At 45.7% G+C, this 19,549-nt stretch overlaps 1 protein-coding gene across 1 annotated transcript in view; it reads left to right on the top strand.

Moving 5' to 3' along the window:
- Nucleotides 1-19,130, top strand: part of RPS6KC1 (ribosomal protein S6 kinase C1) — a 150,319-nt gene extending 131,189 nt beyond the window's left edge. Inside the window, 2 exon segments of the mRNA XM_044289465.1 lie at nucleotides 3,680-3,775; nucleotides 17,960-19,130. Coding sequence (XP_044145400.1) covers nucleotides 3,680-3,775; nucleotides 17,960-18,070 — 207 coding nt within the window. The 3' untranslated portion in view covers nucleotides 18,071-19,130.
- Nucleotides 19,131-19,549: the final 419 nt, after the last annotated feature.

The raw sequence follows: 19,549 nt of genomic DNA on the forward strand, positions 1-19,549 counted from the left end.
AACTACAGGGGAGGGAGGAGGGGGGGCCCACTGGACACCAATGAGTTAACTACAGGGGAGGGAGGGGGGGGCGGCCGCACTGGCCACCAATGAGTTAAAAACAGGGGGGGGGGGGGTCATGTACACAGTTTTTCAGTATATTCTAACCTGAAGCGTCCCCATCACCATGGGAACGCCTCTGTGTTAGAATATACTGTCGGATCTGAGTTTTCACGAAGTGAAAACTCACCTCTGAAAAAGCTTTTATGCAGACGGATCTTCGGATCCGTCTGTATGAAAGCAACCTACGGCCACGGATCACGGACACGGATGCCAATCTTGTGTGCATCCGTGTTCTTTCACGGACCCATTGACTTGAATGGGTCCGTGAACCGTTGTCCGTCCAAAAAATAGGACAGGTCATATTTTTTTGACGGACAGGAAACACGGATCACGGCCTCGGCTGCAAAACGGTGCATTTTCAGATTTTTACCATGGACCCATTGAAAGTCAATGGGTCCGCGAAAAAAAACCGGAAAACGGCACAACGGCCACGGATGCACACAACGGTCGTGTGCATGAGGCCTTAGGCACGTATCAAAATAACTGATCTGTCAACAGCAGCCTGCTGACAGTTTCCATATAGTATATGCAATGTGTGTCGGTCGGCACTGCGGAGATAGGGTAGTGCACGTGTCCTCGAGCAGGCGAGCCATGTAAATAGTGATAAAGAAGGACCCGCACTCACTATCAGTTGCTTTTAGAATGCTTCATTTATTGCCACATGTTCGTGACGCGTTTCTGCACAATCCGTGCCTTCCTCAGACAGTCAAGGCTGTCTAAGGAAGGCACAGATTGTGCCGAAACGCGTCACGAACATGTGCCGTTCCTTCTTTATCGCCAGTTTCCATATAGTAGCAGGACTTTTTTTTTCTTAACTGCTCAATGTAAAAATAAACTCTGAAAACTAAGTGAAAAACCTATACTACATTACATAGCCAGTGATGTGGCCCTTCAGTTTCTGTCTATTTTGAACTTATTTTGGGTAAGGAAGATGTTCAGAGAAAAGTATCTTGGTCAAGATTAGGAAAACATGGCCGCTTTCTTCCAGAAACAGTGCCACGCCTGTCCCTGGGTTGCATCCGGTATCGTAACTCAGCTCTGTTGGAGTGAATCGGGCCGAACTGCAATACCACTGACAACCTGTGGACAGGCGTGGCGCTGTTTTTCAAGGTTTCTCTAATCCTGTACAATCCACGGAGAACAGGGAGGAATATTCAATAACCAAGTATTGTGAAAGCCGCCCCGCAGCACACGGTTAAATAATACTGCTTGTGAAGCAGGTCGGGTAATGCATAGGAAGTGTCTTGTGTTACACCTTTCAGATTTCAGCTGCACCAGCAGCTTCCTTGCTATTCTGGGTTACCTCGAATATATAGGGACGGAAGATGAAAGTAAAGGTTATCAGATTTATGATGCTTACCGCCTCAGATTTCTATTTTTGTGCACATTTTTGTCCTAGTCTGGCTGAACATGTATGTGGGCACCTGTCCACGCCGGGCATCGCCTGCCGTTACTAGTACAGGGGTGATATAGGCAGCTGCGCAGTGCGGATTTATATCATCCCGTAAGATGAAGCCACGGGTAATTACCAGGAGGGTTCAGTTATATGGGAGGATGACCTAAAGGGGGTTTCAGGGACCAACTAACATTCGTACAAAGGTGAGCTCCTGATAATTGTCCTGAACATCTGCCAGTGTAAAGGGGTCCTCCAGGACCAACATGTCCATAGGATAGGTCATCGTGATTGTCTCATCTCAGACGGTGATGGTAAATCTCTAGGGCAGATAGGTGCGGCTCCGGAACAGAGCGATGATGTAAATGCAGCTAATGATCATTCCCCCAGTGTATCCGCAAATATAGATGGCCCTTAAAGGGCTTGTCCAGCAAGGATATACAGACGTGGACAAAATTGTTGGTACCCTTTGGTCAATGAAAGAAAAAGTCACAATGGTCACAGAAATAACTTTAATCTGACAAAAGTAATAATAAATTAAAATTCTATAAATGTTAACCAATGAAAGTCAGACATTGTTTTTCAACCATGCTTCAACAGAATTATGTAAAAAAATAAACTCATGAAACAGGCATGGACAAAAATGATGGTACCCCTAGAAAACACAGAACATAATGTGACCAAAGGGACATGTTAATTCAAGGTGTGTCCACTAATTAGCATCACAGGTGTCTACAACCTTGTAATCAGCCATTGGGCCTATATATATGGCTCCAGGTAATCACTGTGTTGTTTGGTGATATGGTGTGTACCACACTCGACATGGACCAGAGGAAGCAAAGGAAAGAGCTGTCTCAAGAGATCAGAAAGAAAATTATAGACAAGCATGTTAAAGGTAAAGGCTATAAGACCATCTCCAAGCAACTAGATGTTCCTGTGAGTACAGTTGCACATATTATTCATAAGTTTAAGATCCATGGGACTGTAGCCAACCTCCCTGGACGTGGCCGCAGGAGGAAAATTGATGACAAATCTAAGAGACGGATAATCCGAATGGTAACAAAAGAGCCTAGAAAGACTTCTAAAGAGATTCAAGGTGAACTTCATGCTCAAGGAACATCAGTGTCAGATCGCACCATCCGTCGTTGTTTGAGCCAAAGTGGACTACATGGGAGACGACCAAGGAGGACACCATTGTTGAAAACGAATCATAAAAAAGCAAGACTGGAATATGCCAAACTACATGTTGACAAGCCACAAAGCTTCTGGGAGAATGTCCTGTGGACAGATGAGACAAAAATCGAAGTTTTTGCCAAGGCACATCAGCTGTATGTTCACAGACGAAAAAATGAAGCATATCAAGAAAAGAACACTGTCCCTACTGTGAAACATGGAGGAGGCTCTGTTATGTTCTGGGGCTGCTTTGCTGCGTCTGGCACAGGGTGTCTTGAATCTGTGCAGGGTACAATGAAATCTCAAGACTATCAAGGAATTCTAGAGAGAAATGTACTAGCCAGTGTCAGAAAGCTTGGTCTCAGTCGCAGGTCATGGGTCTTGCAACAGGACAATGACCCAAAACACACCGCTAAAAACACCCAAGAATGGCTAAGAGGAAAAAATTGGACTATTCTAAAGTGGCCTTCTATGAGCCCTGACCTCAATCCTATTGAGCATCTTTGGAAGGAGCTGAAACATGCAGTCTGGAAAAGGCACCCTTCAAACCGGACACAACTGGAGCAGTTTGCTCATGAGGAGTGGGCCAAAATACCTGCTGAGAGGTGCAGATGTCTCATTGACAGTTACAGGAAGCGTTTGATTGCAGTGATTGCCTCAAAAGGTTGCGCAACAAAATATTAAGTTAGGGGTACCATCATTTTTGTCCATGCCTGTTTCATGAGTTTATTTTTTTACATAATTCTGTTGAAGCATGGTTGAAAAACAATGTCTGACTTTCATTGGTTAACATTTATAGAATTTTAATTTATTATTAAGTTATTTCTGTGACCATTGTGACTTTTTCTTTCATTGACCAAAGGGTACCAACAATTTTGTCCACGTCTGTATATGTTTAGTTTTAGATAAATAGATGATGAAGATAGATATGTGATAAGATAGATAGAGATAGATAAGAAAACGCGCTCTGTAGAAGTTGCTTTGTGGTCACCTTCTGTTTGTCCCTTCCAGGCACTGGTTGATTGCCACCCAGCAGGGATCAGCACCCACACCTCCATCCACATGCCGGAATTTGTGTCCAAAGAGGCGCGCTCCCTGGTACAGCAGGTAATGATTTGTGTGGATCTATGGAGATGACTGGTGTCAGGGATGCACACACAGGATAACACTGACCGCACCGCAGTCTCTGATGTCACATCTCCGAGCAGTGAGTGGTATGAGGGCAGCGGGCCCCAAGGAACAGTGAGCAGCATGACAGCAGGGGGCCCCAAGGAACAGTGAGTGACATGAGAGCAGGGGGCCCCAAGAAACAGTGAGCGGCATGAGGGCAGGGGGCCCCAAAGAACAGTGAGTGGCATGAGAGCAGGGGGCCCCAAGGAACAGTGAGTGACATGAGAGCAGGGGGCCCCAAGAAACAGTGAGCGGCATGAGGGCAGGGGGCCCCAAAGAACAGTGAGTGGCATGAGAGCAGGGGGCCCCAAGGAACAGTGAGTGACATGAGAGCAGGGGGCCCCAAGGAACAGTGAGCGGCATGAGGGCAGGGGGCCCCAAAGAACAGTGAGTGACATGAGAGCAGGGGACCCCAAAGAACAGTGAGTGACATGAGAGCAGGGGGCCCCAAGGAACAGTGAGCGGCATGAGAGCAGGGGGCCCCAAGGAACAGTGAGTGGCATGAGAGCAGGGGGCCCCAAGGAACAGTGAGCGGCATAAGAGCAGGGGGCCCCAAGGAACAGTGAGCGGCATTAGAGAGCAGGGGACCCCAAGGAACAGTGAGCGGCATAAGAGCAGGGGGCCCAAGGAACAGTGAGCGGCATGAGAGCAGGGGGCCCCAAGGAACAGTGAGTGACATGAGAGCAGGGGGCCCCAAGGAACAGTGAGCGGCATGAGAGCAGGGGGCCCCAAGGAACAGTGAGTGGCATGAGAGCAGGGGGCCCCAAGGAACAGTGAGCGGCATAAGAGCAGGGGGCCCCAAGGAACAGTGAGCGGCATTAGAGAGCAGGGGACCCCAAGGAACAGTGAGCGGCATGAGAGCAGGGGGCCCAAGGAACTGTGAGCGGCATGAGAGCAGGGGGCCCCAAGGAACAGTGAGCGGCATGAGAGCAGGGGGCCCCAAGGAACAGTGAGCGGCATGAGAGCAGGGGGCCCCAAGGAACAGTGAGCGGCATGAGAGCAGGGGGCCCCAAGGAACAGTGAGCGGCATGAGAGCAGGGGGCCCCAAGGAACAGTGAGCGGCATGAGAGCAGGGGGCCCCAAGGAACAGTGAGCGGCATGAGAGCAGGGGGCCCCAAGGAACAGTGAGCGGCATGAGTGCAGGGGGCCCCAAGGAACAGTGAGCGGCATGAGGGCAGGGGGCCCCAAGGAACAGTGAGCGGCATGAGGGCAGGGGGCCCCAAGGAACAGTGAGCGGCATTAGAGAGCAGGGGACCCCAAGGAACAGTGAGCGGCATAAGAGCAGGGGGCCCAAGGAACAGTGAGCGGCATGAGAGCAGGGGGCCCCAAGGAACAGTGAGCGGCATGAGAGCAGGGGGCCCCAAGGAACAGTGAGCGGCATGAGAGCAGGGGGCCCCAAGGAACAGTGAGCGGCATGAGAGCAGGGGGCCCCAAGGAACAGTGAGCGGCATGAGAGCAGGGGGCCCCAAGGAACAGTGAGCGGCATGAGAGCAGGGGGCCCCAAGGAACAGTGAGCGGCATGAGAGCAGGGGGCCCCAAGGAACAGTGAGCGGCATGAGTGCAGGGGGCCCCAAGGAACAGTGAGCGGCATGAGGGCAGGGGGCCCCAAGGAACAGTGAGCGGCATGAGGGCAGGGGGCCCCAAGGAACAGTGAGCGGCATGAGGGCAGGGGGCCCCAAGGAACAGTGAGCGGCATGAGGGCAGGGGGCCCCAAGGAACAGTGAGCGGCATGAGGGCAGGGGGCCCCAAGGAACAGTGAGCGGCATGAGGGCAGGGGGCCCCAAAGAACAGTGAGTGGCATGAGGGCAGGGGGCCCCAAGGAACAGTAAGCGAGCGGCATGAGGGCAGGGGGCCCCAAGGAACAGTGAGCGGCATGAGAGCAGGGGGCCCCAAGGAACAGTGAGCGGCATGAGAGCAGGGGGCCCCAAGGAACAGTGAGCGAGCAGCAGGAGGCCCCAAGGAACAGTGAGCGAGCAGCAGGGGGCCCCAAGGAACAGTGAGCGAGCAGCAGGGGGCCCCAAGGAACAGTGAGCGGCATGAGAGCAGGGGGCCCCAAGGAACAGTGAGCGACATGAGAGCAGGGGGCCCCAAGGAACAGTGAGCGGCATGAGAGCAGGGGGCCCCAAGGAACAGTGAGCGGCATGAGAGCAGGGGGCCCCAAGGAACAGTGAGCGAGCAGCAGGGGGCCCCAAGGAACAGTGAACGACATAAGAGCAGGGGGCCCCAAGTAACAGTGAGCGGCATAAGAGCAGGGGCTCCAAGGAACAGTGAGCAGCTTGAGGGCAGGGGGCCCCAAAGAACAGTGAGTGGCATGAGAGCAGGGGGCCCCAAAGAACAGTGAGTGGCATGAGAGCAGGGGGCCCCAAGGAACAGTAAGCGAGCGGCAGGGGGCCCCAAGGAACAGTGAGCAGCATGAGGGCAGGGGGCCCCAAAGAACAGTGAGTGGCATGAGGGCAGGGGGCCCCAAGGAACAGTGAGCAGCATAAGAGCAGGGGGCCCCAAGGAACAGTGAGCAGCATGAGAGCAGGGGGCCCCAAGGAACAGTGAGCGGCATGAGGGCAGGGGGCCCCAAGGAACAGTGAGCTGCATGAGACCAGGGGGCCCCAAGGAACAGTGAGTAGCATGAGGGCAGGGGGCCCCAAAGAACAGTGAGTGGCATGAGAGCAGGGGGCCCCAAGGAACAGTAAGCGAGCGGCATGAGGGCAGGGGGCCCCAAGGAACAGTGAGTGCCATGAGAGCAGGGGGCCCCAAGGAACAGTGAGCAGCATGAGGGCAGGGGGCCCCAAGGAACAGTGAGCAGCATAAGAGCAGGGGGCCCCAAGGAACAGTGAGCATCATGAGAGCAGGGGGCCCCAAGGAACAGTGAGCGGCATGAGAGCAGGGGGCCCCAAGGAACAGTGAGCTGCATGAGAGCAGGGGGCCCGAAGGAACAGTGAGCGGCATTAGGGCAGGGGGCACTTACTCTTGAGCTAAAAATCCTAGGGGTAACTCTTCCCAGGGCCGGAGTTCTGTCCCTGACGCGCCCCCATCTGTCATACTTTGCTTAAAACGCCTAGTAACAAAATAAGGTGCATTGGGGTCAAAATAGTCTGAAAAAATGCCCTGTGCTCCAAATTTTTATGCCATTTAACGTTAATAAATGACCTCGCTATGTCCGGTGGAGGAAGATTTGCTGCCATGAACACCCCCCCAGCACGCAGAATGGGTCTTATCCCGTTTTGCGTTGAGCGACCCTCCGTCTCATTATTCTCAGACCAGCGTTTGTTGGGAATCCGCCATGAAATGAACAGCTGACGTCGGCGAATCCAACAAACGGATGCGAGGATAGTTTCCACCGACTTTATTTTTGAACAGCTGGTTTGGAGACCCCCCCGTCGGTGGAATGCTTCGTGTGACTGATGAAATATTAAAAATAAAAAAAACTAATGTTGTCAAACACCGGGGCCCGACTGACACCGAACTTCTGAAGACGCGGCCGCCATCTCAGGTGCCTTTAACCGGAGTCAGCATTTCGCTCCTGATCTTGGCTCGCTCGTTTCTACATCTTGACAGGGCTGGCGTCGGAACGAGAGGGATAAGTGCAGAGAATTCCCTCTGCTTTCCTGCTCTGCGGCGCCTAGAGCAGGTTTTTGGCTTGGTAGATGAGAGCGGGGGGCGGCGGCGGGGGGAAGGGGGCAGGGGGTTCTGATGATCTGTGTTCGTTCCCCTATTAGAAACGGGATCATTTCAGACATCTGTGTTTTACAAATTCTCTCTGATGGCAGCCTTGTCTCGTTTTGTCTGCCTCGCACTTGTCAAAATACATCCTCCTCTTTGCACATCACATCTGAGACCCCGGCGTTGTGTTCTAAGGGAGATCCAAGGACAGCGGCTCCCGGGAGAGCGGCGTGCAGGAGGTAGCGCAGCGGCGTCTACTAGTAGGGCAATTATGGAAGGTGCTTTTTATGACTTTTACAGAAATTACGCTTCAAAAGCAATGAGCGTTCCTTGTCGCTCTGCGGCTCATTCGCTGCGTCTGTAAAGTGCGATATTTGGGTGGCAAAATATTCTGCATTGAAGATCTGGCGACATTACACAGTGGTATCAGCAGACAAAAGCACCCACAATATAATATCTGACATCTCTGACAATTCTGGAGCCACTTTTCTTATAAAACTGCATTGTTCCGTTCCTCTGTTATTCCTCCTTGAAAGGTAAGTACTGTAGGTGTTACGGTGCCTCTTTTCCTGCACTGGCAGCGCTGATTGAACAGTGTCAGGTTGTGTTAGGATACACGCCACCCCCAAACTGGTAACACCCAGTTATCCATTTATTCATGCATTTCCTGGAGGAATAACAGAGGAATGGCACAACGCAAAGGGATGGGTTTGCTAACGCTGGCATTTTCTGTGCTGGTCTTAGTGAAAAGTCGTCTGAGCAGGAGAAGTAAGAAATGCATTAAGCAGGACATTAAATCTCTTATATATATAAAAATGAGTTTCTGTCTGTTCTTTATCTGGACCGATCTTCACCAAGCGCTCTAGGACGTACCGTTCCTGAGATATTCCCCAAAACATGACCCACATTAGCCAATACAAGCCTGCGAGTCTTTCTCTTCATATCCCAACTGCTATAAGCACACTTTTACTCCAGGTTTCCATAACAACCCAGACATTTTTCTTTACTACTTAAAGGGGCGGGCACTGTGGAGGTCACTGTTTTTAAAGGGGTGGGCACAGTGGAGGTCACTTATTAAAGGGGCGGGCACAGTGGAGGTCACTTATTAAAGGGGCGGGCACTGTGGAGGTCACTGTTAAAGGGGTGGGCACTGTGAAAGTCACTGTTAAAGGGGCGGGCACTTTGAAAGTCACTGTTAAAGGGGCGGGCACTGTGGAAGTCACTGTTAAAGGGGCGGGCACTGTGGAAGTCACTGTTAAAGGGGCGGGCACTGTGGAAGTCACTGTTAAAGGGGCGGGCACTGTGAAGGTCACTGTTAAAGGGGTGGCCACTATGAAGGTCACTGTTAAAGGGGTGGCCACTATGAAGGTCACTGTTAAAGGGGTGGTCAATGCTAAAGGGGCGGTCACTGTTAAAGGGGCAGGAACTGTGGAGGTCACTGTTAAAGGGGCGGGCACTGTGGAGGTCAATGTTAAAGGGGCGGGCACTGTGGAGGTCAATGTTATAGGGGCGGCCACTGTGGAGGTCAATGTTATAGGGGCGGCCACTGTGGAGGTCAATGTTAAAGGGGCGGGCACTGTAGAGGTCATTGTTAAAGGGGCGGGTACTGTAGAGGTCACGGTTATGGGGGAAACTGTCGATATCTTTTTATGACACACGGAAGCGTAAAATGAAATATACCCGTGCGAAGCCGGGTCCTTCTGCTAGTATTCTATATTTTTGAAACCAGCACCTGGATCGTAATAACTTGCATGTATTATAAAAATGTTATATCGCCACTGAATTATGCAATAGAAAGTGTCTATTGATCTTATCTTTTTTCTCTGCCCACCTCTGTAACATTGCTGCAGTGGACGCACATGCTCAGTTCCTTTCTTTAACTTCCAGCAGCCGGATCTACTGTGACAGGGAGAGAGATGCAGCAGAAAGAGCTTACCCCCTGATCTGTGATAGGGAGAACATGCTTCTTGAGCTGTGATGGGGAGATAGCTGCAGCAGAAAGGCACAATGCCTGAGTGGTGATGGGGAGATAGCTGCAGCAGAAAGGCACACTGCCTGAGCTGTGATGGAGAGATAGCTGCAGCAGAAAGGTACACTGCCTGAGCTGTGATGGGGAGATAGCTGCAGTGGAAAGGTACACTGCTGAGCTGTGATGGGGAGATAGCTGCAGTGGAAAGCCACACTGCCTGAGCGGTGATGGGGAGATAGCTGCAGCAGAAAGGCACACTGCCTGAGTGGTGATGGGGAAATAGCTGCAGTGGAAAGGTACACTGCTGAGCTGTGATGGGGAGATAGCTGCAGCAGAAAGGCACACTGCCTGAGTGGTGATGGGGAGATAGCTGCAGCAGAAAGGCACACTGCCTGAGCTGTGATGGAGAGATAGCTGCAGCAGAAAGGTACACTGCCTGAGCTGTGATGGGGAGATAGCTGCAGTGGAAAGGTACACTGCTGAGCTGTGATGGGGAGATAGCTGCAGTGGAAAGCCACACTGCCTGAGCGGTGATGGGGAGATAGCTGCAGCAGAAAGGCACACTGCCTGAGTGGTGATGGGGAAATAGCTGCAGTGGAAAGGTACACTGCTGAGCTGTGATGGGGAGATAGCTGCAGCAGAAAGGCACACTGCCTGAGTGGTGATGGGGAAATAGCTGCAGCAGAAAGGCATACTGCCTGAGCTGTGATGGGGAGATAGCTGCAGCAGAAAGGCATACTGCCTGAGCTGTGATGGGGAGATAGCTGCAGCAGAAAGGCATACTGCCTGAGCTGTGATGGGGAGATAGCTGCAGCAGAAAGGCACACTGCCTGAGCTGTGATGGGGAGATAGCTGCAGTGGAAAGGTACACTGCTGAGCTGTGATGGAGAGATAGCTGCAGCAGAAAGGCACACTGCCTGAGCTGTGATGGGGAGATAGCTGCAGCAGAAAGGCACACTGCCTGAGCTGTGATGGAGAGATAGCTGCAGCAGAAAGGCACACTGCCTGAGCTGTGATGGGGAGATAGCTGCAGCAGAAAGGTACACTGCCTGAGCTGTGATGGGGAGATAGCTGCAGCGGAAAGCCACACTGCCTGAGCTGTGATGGGGAGATAGCTGCAGCAGAAAGGCACACTGCCTGAGCTGTGATGGGGAGATAGCTGCAGCAGAAAGGTACACTGCCTGAGCGGTGATGGGGAGATAGCTGCAGCAGAAAGGCATACTGCCTGAGCTGTAATAGGTAGAGAGCTGTAGCAGAAAGGACACTCATCCTGACCTGTAATAGGGAGAGAGCTGTTGCAGAAAGGACACACCCTTGAGCTGCCAGCCTGAAATAAATCTAGCCGAGAAATATGGCTTGTCACCCAGCTGTCTAAACAGACATGTGCATAGCTATGCAAGGGTAGATCGGCACTCTCATATTACTTCATATATAGTCACATTTGCTGGTCAGGATTCTAAGAAAGCTGGGTGAACTCCCCTATGCGATAACAGCTGCCATATTGATTGTCAGCCCGTTTTCCCAGGCAGGATTTGGGAAAACCAGTGGCGTAATCCCCACTCTACTTTTTTACAACTTCCCTTGAGTTCAATCTTAACTGTATAAATTCCTATTCATTGAGCTCCCCCTAGTGGTGGCTGCTGGCAGACCGTATTATAATACACCGTGTGAAGAGAAGCTGGAGAGTTATCAGTGTATTTATGGCAGTTATAATGCACCATATTTAAGTGAGTGAGGCCGCGGGCATTTTTTTTTTTTTTTTTTTTTTTAAAACAAATAAAAAAATAATAAATCACATGCATTTATGAAAATGAAAATTCCTTCACTTAAAAAAAAAATCTAAAATTTTGCAAAAACCTCATAGGAAGGGGCTTTTACTAGGATTTGCTATGGGACCCTATGATATTCCTGTACGCTCCTGGGCATAATTAAGAAATGGTGAATTATCAAATATTAAAGTATTTATATAAGACGTACCATGTACTGACATTTTTTATATTATTTCCACCAGAATGTTGTAGATTTTGTACCCCCTTGTAGTAAATGGCGGTGTATCACAGCGCGGCGTGTAGCTCCTTGTGGTGGGGACTCAGGGGTCAGACTATGAGCTGTTGTGTCTTGCCCTCAGCCTTTTGTCTGGGGCTCTCTTCTTTGAGACCACCGGTGTGAGGTCAGCACTGGTACAGTGTGTCTGCGGAGGATCCTTGACAGCCACCTGTGCTGGGGGACCAGAAGTAATAAACACGGGGAAGGCAGTCTCTCAAATTAACCCCCTGACCCTCCCCGACCCTGCCACTTCATTACACTTCATAACACCCTCACAAGTGCCCACCGGGGAGATGCAGGATTGTCGCCTCTTGTTTATCCGAGGAAGCCGCTGTTCTCAGGAAGTCTTTAGCAGGAAAGGGAAAGGCTCGAGTGGTGGCCTCCGAGACCCCCGGGCTTTCCTCTCCCATTTACAAATGTCGCAGACACGTCCAGGGGGAATGTCTGGTGAGGCTGTGGGGGAAATCTGTGCCAGTCCTACCCTACATACAGGGTCTCTAATATCTATCTCCTATATATCTATCCATCCCAAATCTGTCTATCTCTCTATCCTCATATCTACAGTATCTATCCTCATATCTACAGTATCTATCCTCATATCTACAGTATCTATCCTCATTTATATCTCATATCTATCCATCCATTTCTCGCTCTCTTTCTATCTCATATCATACCTATATCATATCTATCTATCCTCATTTCTGTCTCATTATCTATCTCTATCTATCTATCTATCTTCATATCTGTCTATCCTCATATCTGTCTATCCTCATATCTATCTATCCTCATATCTATCTAGCCTCATATCTATCTATCCTCATATCTATCTATCTAGCCTCATATCTATCTATCCTCATATCTATCTATCTATATATCTATCTATCTATCCTTGTATCTATCTATCCTTGTATCTATCTATCCTTGTATCTATCTATCCTTGTATCTATCTATCCTTGTATCTATCTATCCTCGTATCTATCTATCCTCGTATCCATCTATCCTCGTATCCATCTATCCTCGTATCCATCTATCCTCGTATCCATCTCATTATATCTATCCTCATATCTATCCTCATATCTATCCTCATATCTATCCTCATATCTATCTATCTATCCATCCTCATATTCTTTATCTATCCATCTATCTACATCTCATATCTAACAACCATCCTCCATGTTTGATTCATTTGATTTTATAGAATCCTGAAATACAGAAACACAATAAAACCTTCATATCTTCATATCTATCCTCATATCTATCCTCATATCTATCTATCTATCCTCATATCTATCTATCCTCATATCTATCTATCTATCCTCATATCTATCTATCTATCCTCATATCTATCTATCTATCCTCATATCTATCTATCTATCTATCCTCATATCTATCTATCTATCTATCTATCCTCATATCTATCTATCTATCTATCTATCCTCGTATCCATCTATCCTCGTATCCATCTATCCTCGTATCCATCTATCCTCGTATCCATCTATCCTCGTATCCATCTATCCTCGTATCCATCTATCCTCGTATCCATCTATCCTCGTATCCATCTATCCTCGTATCCATCTATCCTCGTATCCATCTATCCTCGTATCCATCTCATTATATCTATCCTCATATCTATCCTCATATCTATCCTCATATCTATCCTCATATCTATCTTTATATCTATCTATCTATCTATCCATCCTCATATTCTTTATCTATCCATCTATCTACATCTCATATCTAACAACCATCCTCCATGTTTGATTCATTTGATTTTATAGAATCCTGAAATACAGAAACACAATAAAACCTTCATATCTTCATATCTATCTATCTATCCTCATATCTATCTATCTATCTATCCTCATATCTATCTATCTATCCTCATATCTATCTATCTATCTATCTATCTATCTATCCTCATATCTATCTATCTATCCTCATATCTATCTATCTATCCTCATATCTATCTATCTATCCTCATATCTATCTATCTATCCTCATATCTATCTATCTATCCTCATATCTATCTATCTATCCTCATATCTATCTATCCATCTATCCTTGTATCCATCTATCCTCGTATCCATCTATCCTCGTATCCATCTTTATATCTATCCATCCTCATATTCTTTATCCATCTATCTACATCTCATATCTAACAACCATCCTCCATGTTTGATTCATTTGATTTTATAGAATCCTGAAATACAGAAACACAATAAAACCTTCATATCTTCATATCTATCTATCTATCCTCATATCTATCTATCCTCATATCTATCTATCCTCATATCTATCTATCTATCCTCATATCTATCTATCTATCCTCATATCTATCTATCTATCCTCATATCTATCTATCTATCCTCATATCTATCTATCTATCCTCATATCTATCTATCTATCCTCATATCTATCTATCTATCTATCTATCCTCATATCTATCTATCTATCTATCCTCGTATCCATCTATCCTCGTATCCATCTATCCTCGTATCCATCTATCCTCGTATCCATCTATCCTCGTATCCATCTATCCTCGTATCCATCTATCCTCGTATCCATCTATCCTCGTATCCATCTATCCTCGTATCCATCTATCCTCGTATCCATCTATCCTCGTATCCATCTATCCTCGTATCTATCCTCATATCTATCCTCATATCTATCCTCATATCTATCCTCATATCTATCCTCATATCTATCCTCATATCTATCCTCATATCTATCCTCATATCTATCCTCATATCTATCTATCCTCATATCTATCTATCCTCATATCTATCTATCTATCCTTGTATCCATCTATCCTTGTATCCATCTATCCTTGTATCCATCTATCCTTGTATCCATCTATCCTTGTATCCATCTATCCTTGTATCCATCTATCCTTGTATCCATCTATCCTTGTATCCATCTATCCTTGTATCCATCTATCCTTGTATCCATCTATCCTTGTATCCATCTATCCTTGTATCCATCTATCCTTGTATCCATCTATCCTCGTATCCATCTATCCTCGTATCCATCTATCCTCGTATCCATCTCATTATATCTATCCTCATATCTATCCTCATATCTATCCTCATATCTATCCTCATATCTATCTATCTATCCATCCTCATATTCTTTATCTATCCATCTATCTACATCTCATATCTAACAACCATCCTCCATGTTTGATTCATTTGATTTTATAGAATCCTGAAATACAGAAACACAATAAAACCTTCATATCTTCATATCTATCTATCTATCCTCATATCTATCTATCCTCATATCTATCTATCTATCCTCATATCTATCTATCTATCCTCATATCTATCTATCTATCCTCATATCTATCTATCTATCCTCATATCTATCTATCTATCCTCATATCTATCTATCTATCTATCCTCATATCTATCTATCTATCCTCATATCTATCTATCCTCATATCTATCTCTCTATCTATCCTCGTATCCATCTATCCTCGTATCCATCTATCCTCGTATCCATCTATCCTCGTATCCATCTATCCTCGTATCCATCTATCCTCGTATCCATCTATCCTCGTATCCATCTCATTATATCTATCCTCATATCTATCCTCATATCTATCCTCATATCTATCCTCATATCTATCCTCATATCTATCTATCCTCATATCTATCTATCCTCATATCTATCTATCTATATATCTATCTATCTATATATCTATCTATCTATCCTTGTATCTATCTATCCTTGTATCTATCTATCCTTGTATCCATCTATCCTTGTATCCATCTATCCTTGTATCCATCTATCCTTGTATCCATCTATCCTTGTATCCATCTATCCTTGTATCCATCTATCCTTGTATCCATCTATCCTTGTATCCATCTATCCTTGTATCCATCTATCCTTGTATCCATCTATCCTCGTATCCATCTATCCTCGTATCCATCTATCCTCGTATCCATCTATCCTCGTATCCATCTATCCTCGTATCCATCTATCCTCGTATCCATCTATCCTCGTATCCATCTCATTATATCTATCCTCATATCTATCCTCATATCTATCCTCATATCTATCTATCTATCCATCCTCATATTCTTTATCTATCCATCTATCTACATCTCATATCTAACAACCATCCTCCATGTTTGATTCATTTGATTTTATAGAATCCTGAAATACAGAAACACAATAAAACCTTCATATCTTCATATCTATCTATCTATCCTCATATCTATCTATCCTCATATCTATCTATCCTCATATCTATCTATCTATCCTCATATCTATCTATCTATCCTCATATCTATCTATCTATCCTCATATCTATCTATCTATCCTCATATCTATCTATCTATCTATCCTCATATCTATCTATCTATCTATCCTCATATCTATCTATTCTCATATCTATCTCTCTATCTATCCTCGTATCCATCTATCCTCGTATCCATCTATCCTCGTATCCATCTATCCTCGTATCCATCTATCCTCGTATCCATCTATCCTCGTATCCATCTATCCTCGTATCCATCTATCCTCGTATCCATCTATCCTCGTATCCATCTATCCTCGTATCCATCTATCCTCGTATCCATCTCATTATATCTATCCTCATATCTATCCTCATATCTATCCTCATATCTATCCTCATATCTATCTATCCTCATATCTATCTATCTATATATCTATCTATCTATATATCTATCTATCTATCCTTGTATCTATCTATCCTTGTATCTATCTATCCTTGTATCCATCTATCCTTGTATCCATCTATCCTTGTATCCATCTATCCTTGTATCCATCTATCCTTGTATCCATCTATCCTTGTATCCATCTATCCTTGTATCCATCTATCCTCGTATCCATCTATCCTCGTATCCATCTATCCTCGTATCCATCTATCCTCGTATCCATCTATCCTCGTATCCATCTATCCTCGTATCCATCTCATTATATCTATCCTCATATCTATCCTCATATCTATCCTCATATCTATCTATCTATCCATCCTCATATTCTTTATCTATCCATCTATCTACATCTCATATCTAACAACCATCCTCCATGTTTGATTCATTTGATTTTATAGAATCCTGAAATACAGAAACACAATAAAACCTTCATATCTTCATATCTATCTATCTATCTATCCTCATATCTATCTATCCTCATATCTATCCTCATATCTATCTATCCTCATATCTATCTATCTATCCTCATATCTATCTATCTATCCTCATATCTATCTATCTATCCTCATATCTATCTATCTATCTATCCTCATATCTATCTATCTATCTATCCTCATATCTATCTATCTATCCTCATATCTATCTATCCTCATATCTATCTCTCTATCTATCCTCGTATCCATCTATCCTCGTATCCATCTATCCTCGTATCCATCTATCCTCGTATCCATCTATCCTCGTATCCATCTATCCTCGTATCCATCTATCCTCGTATCCATCTCATTATATCTATCCTCATATCTATCCTCATATCTATCCTCATATCTATCTATCTATCTATCTATCTATCCATCCTCATATTCTTTATCTATCCATCTATCTACATCTCATATCTAACAACCATCCTCCATGTTTGATTCATTTGATTTTATAGAATCCTGAAATACAGAAACACAATAAAACCTTCATATCTTCATATCTATCTATCTATCCTCATATCTATCTATCCTCATATCTATCTATCTATCTATCCTCATATCTATCTATCTATCCTCATATCTATCTATCTATCCTCATATCTATCTATCTATCCTCATATCTATCTATCTATCTATCCTCATATCTATCTATCTATCCTCATATCTATCTATCCTCATATCTATCTCTCTATCTATCCTCGTATCCATCTATCCTCGTATCCATCTATCCTCGTATCCATCTATCCTCGTATCCATCTATCCTCGTATCCATCTATCCTCGTATCCATCTATCCTCGTATCCATCTATCCTCGTATCCATCTATCCTCGTATCCATCTATCCTCGTATCCATCTATCCTCGTATCCATCTATCCTCGTATCCATCTATCCTCGTATCCATCTATCCTCGTATCCATCTATCCTCGTATCCATCTATCCTCGTATCCATCTCATATCTATCCTCATATCTATCCTCATATCTATCTTTATATCTATCTATCTATCTATCTATCCATCCTCATATTCTTTATCTATCCATCTATCTACATCTCATATCTAACAACCATCCTCCATGTTTGATTCATTTGATTTTATAGAATCCTGAAATACAGAAACACAATAAACCCCCTGTCTGTCTGTCTGTCCGTCCGTCTGATCTCAGTATCCGTATTGTTCGCTGCCTTTTGTCGTCTTCACCTTCACAACTGTCTGTAATTTTCTCTATAACCCATCATCAAGTATTTTTGTAATTAATCATTTTTTTTTACATTCTCTCAATTTTTTTTCAGCTCCTGCAGTTTAACCCTTTGGAGCGTCTGGGCGCCGGGGTCGCTGGTGTTGAAGACATCAAATCTCACCCTTTCTTTAATGGTGTGGACTGGGGGGAGTTTACAAGATGAGCTGACATTTGTAAGGACCTCTGGAGAAGACGGCTCCTTATACTTCATGCAATGCTACAAGGAAACCAAGACATTGGACCCTTCCTTAGAGGAATCTGTGTGTGGCCCCTGACGGTTATTCTATAAAGTGACCCTCTAGCCATGAAGCGTCATACTGTCCATGACCGATACCCCGGAGCAAGACCCCACCCTACAGATTATACTGCAGTCCCCAAAAAAGATTGGATGTGAAAGACCAATGAGCCGTCCATGGTGGTCTGATATGCATGTTCTGTGCAGAGGAACGAATGTAGAAGATACAAGTAGAGGATGGACTTAGCAGAGTGCGTTATGTATAGAAGTAGCAGGGCTGAGTGTGTCATGTACTGTAATATCACAGTGTGGTTTTACCTATTTAAACAACTTTATGGGGGTCATTACTTTAGAAAACTCCTATCCTATACCCTCCACTGACCGCCCTCTATTAGCCTGGTCAGAGAGGCATCACAAAGAGTGGCTCCTGCTCTGGGGGGCCCCGCACTGCCAGGCATTACACTACTGCAGCATTTGGTTAATTTTATTGCCAGTCATTTTAAAATTCCTTGCCTGGGGGTGGGGGGCACTAGAAATGGACCCCCCATATTCATCCTTTCATCTGGGGAGGAAGCTGCTGAGCAACTCTATTGCAGATGGTTGTATAACAAGTTGTGTCTAATATTGCAGAGTTGCCCCATTAATTGAATTAAATTGAATAGTTCGAGCTTCAGTACCAAATACGACCTGATTACCTGAGTGGCGCTGTTTCTGCATGGGACCCGCTTCTATGGGATGCCATAGTGGGACCCACTCTGAAATATCTCGCCCGTGGCTTCAGTATGAAAGACGTTGTCCAGGATTATCAGTCGATAACCTATCCCCTGATACTCGATTGATCGGAGGTCGATCCCCATTGATCTCTTCTAAGATCAATCCTTTGATCAACCCCTTTAGGTGACAAACTTAGCTCTGCTGCATCTGTATTGAAAACATTTTTTTTTTAAATAAAACATTGAATAGTCTGACAATAATGGCATCTACTGGACGAGTTGTTCTGCTGACTGTCTCCACATATCGGGTCTCTACATCCCGTCCCCCAGAAGCTTTTCCATGAACCGCTCGATGGCTCCTCTGTGTACAGCGGAGTTTTCCATTTTTTCATCCTCACCCTGTATAGCTACTCTGTGTAGCCTCTTTAGGTTGGATGATCACCCGGTGACCGCCATAGACATTTGCTGGTTCCGTGTGTCCAGATATAGACGATTATTACATGAGGGAAACAATTTGGCTCCATCGTCTTCTCTCGAGCTGAGAAATTTTAGCAGGAAAGTGCGGCCTGGTTATGTCTCCGACAAGGCCGTACGTTTGGAGTGCAGGATTGTCACCGTGAAAACGTCTCCAAGCTTCTCCATATTCCAGGCACATAACATTTGTGTACTTGTGTGCTTCGGGGTTCATTAGATA

Source organism: Bufo gargarizans, chromosome 4, assembly GCF_014858855.1.
Source record: "Bufo gargarizans isolate SCDJY-AF-19 chromosome 4, ASM1485885v1, whole genome shotgun sequence".
NCBI lineage: Eukaryota > Metazoa > Chordata > Amphibia > Anura > Bufonidae > Bufo > Bufo gargarizans.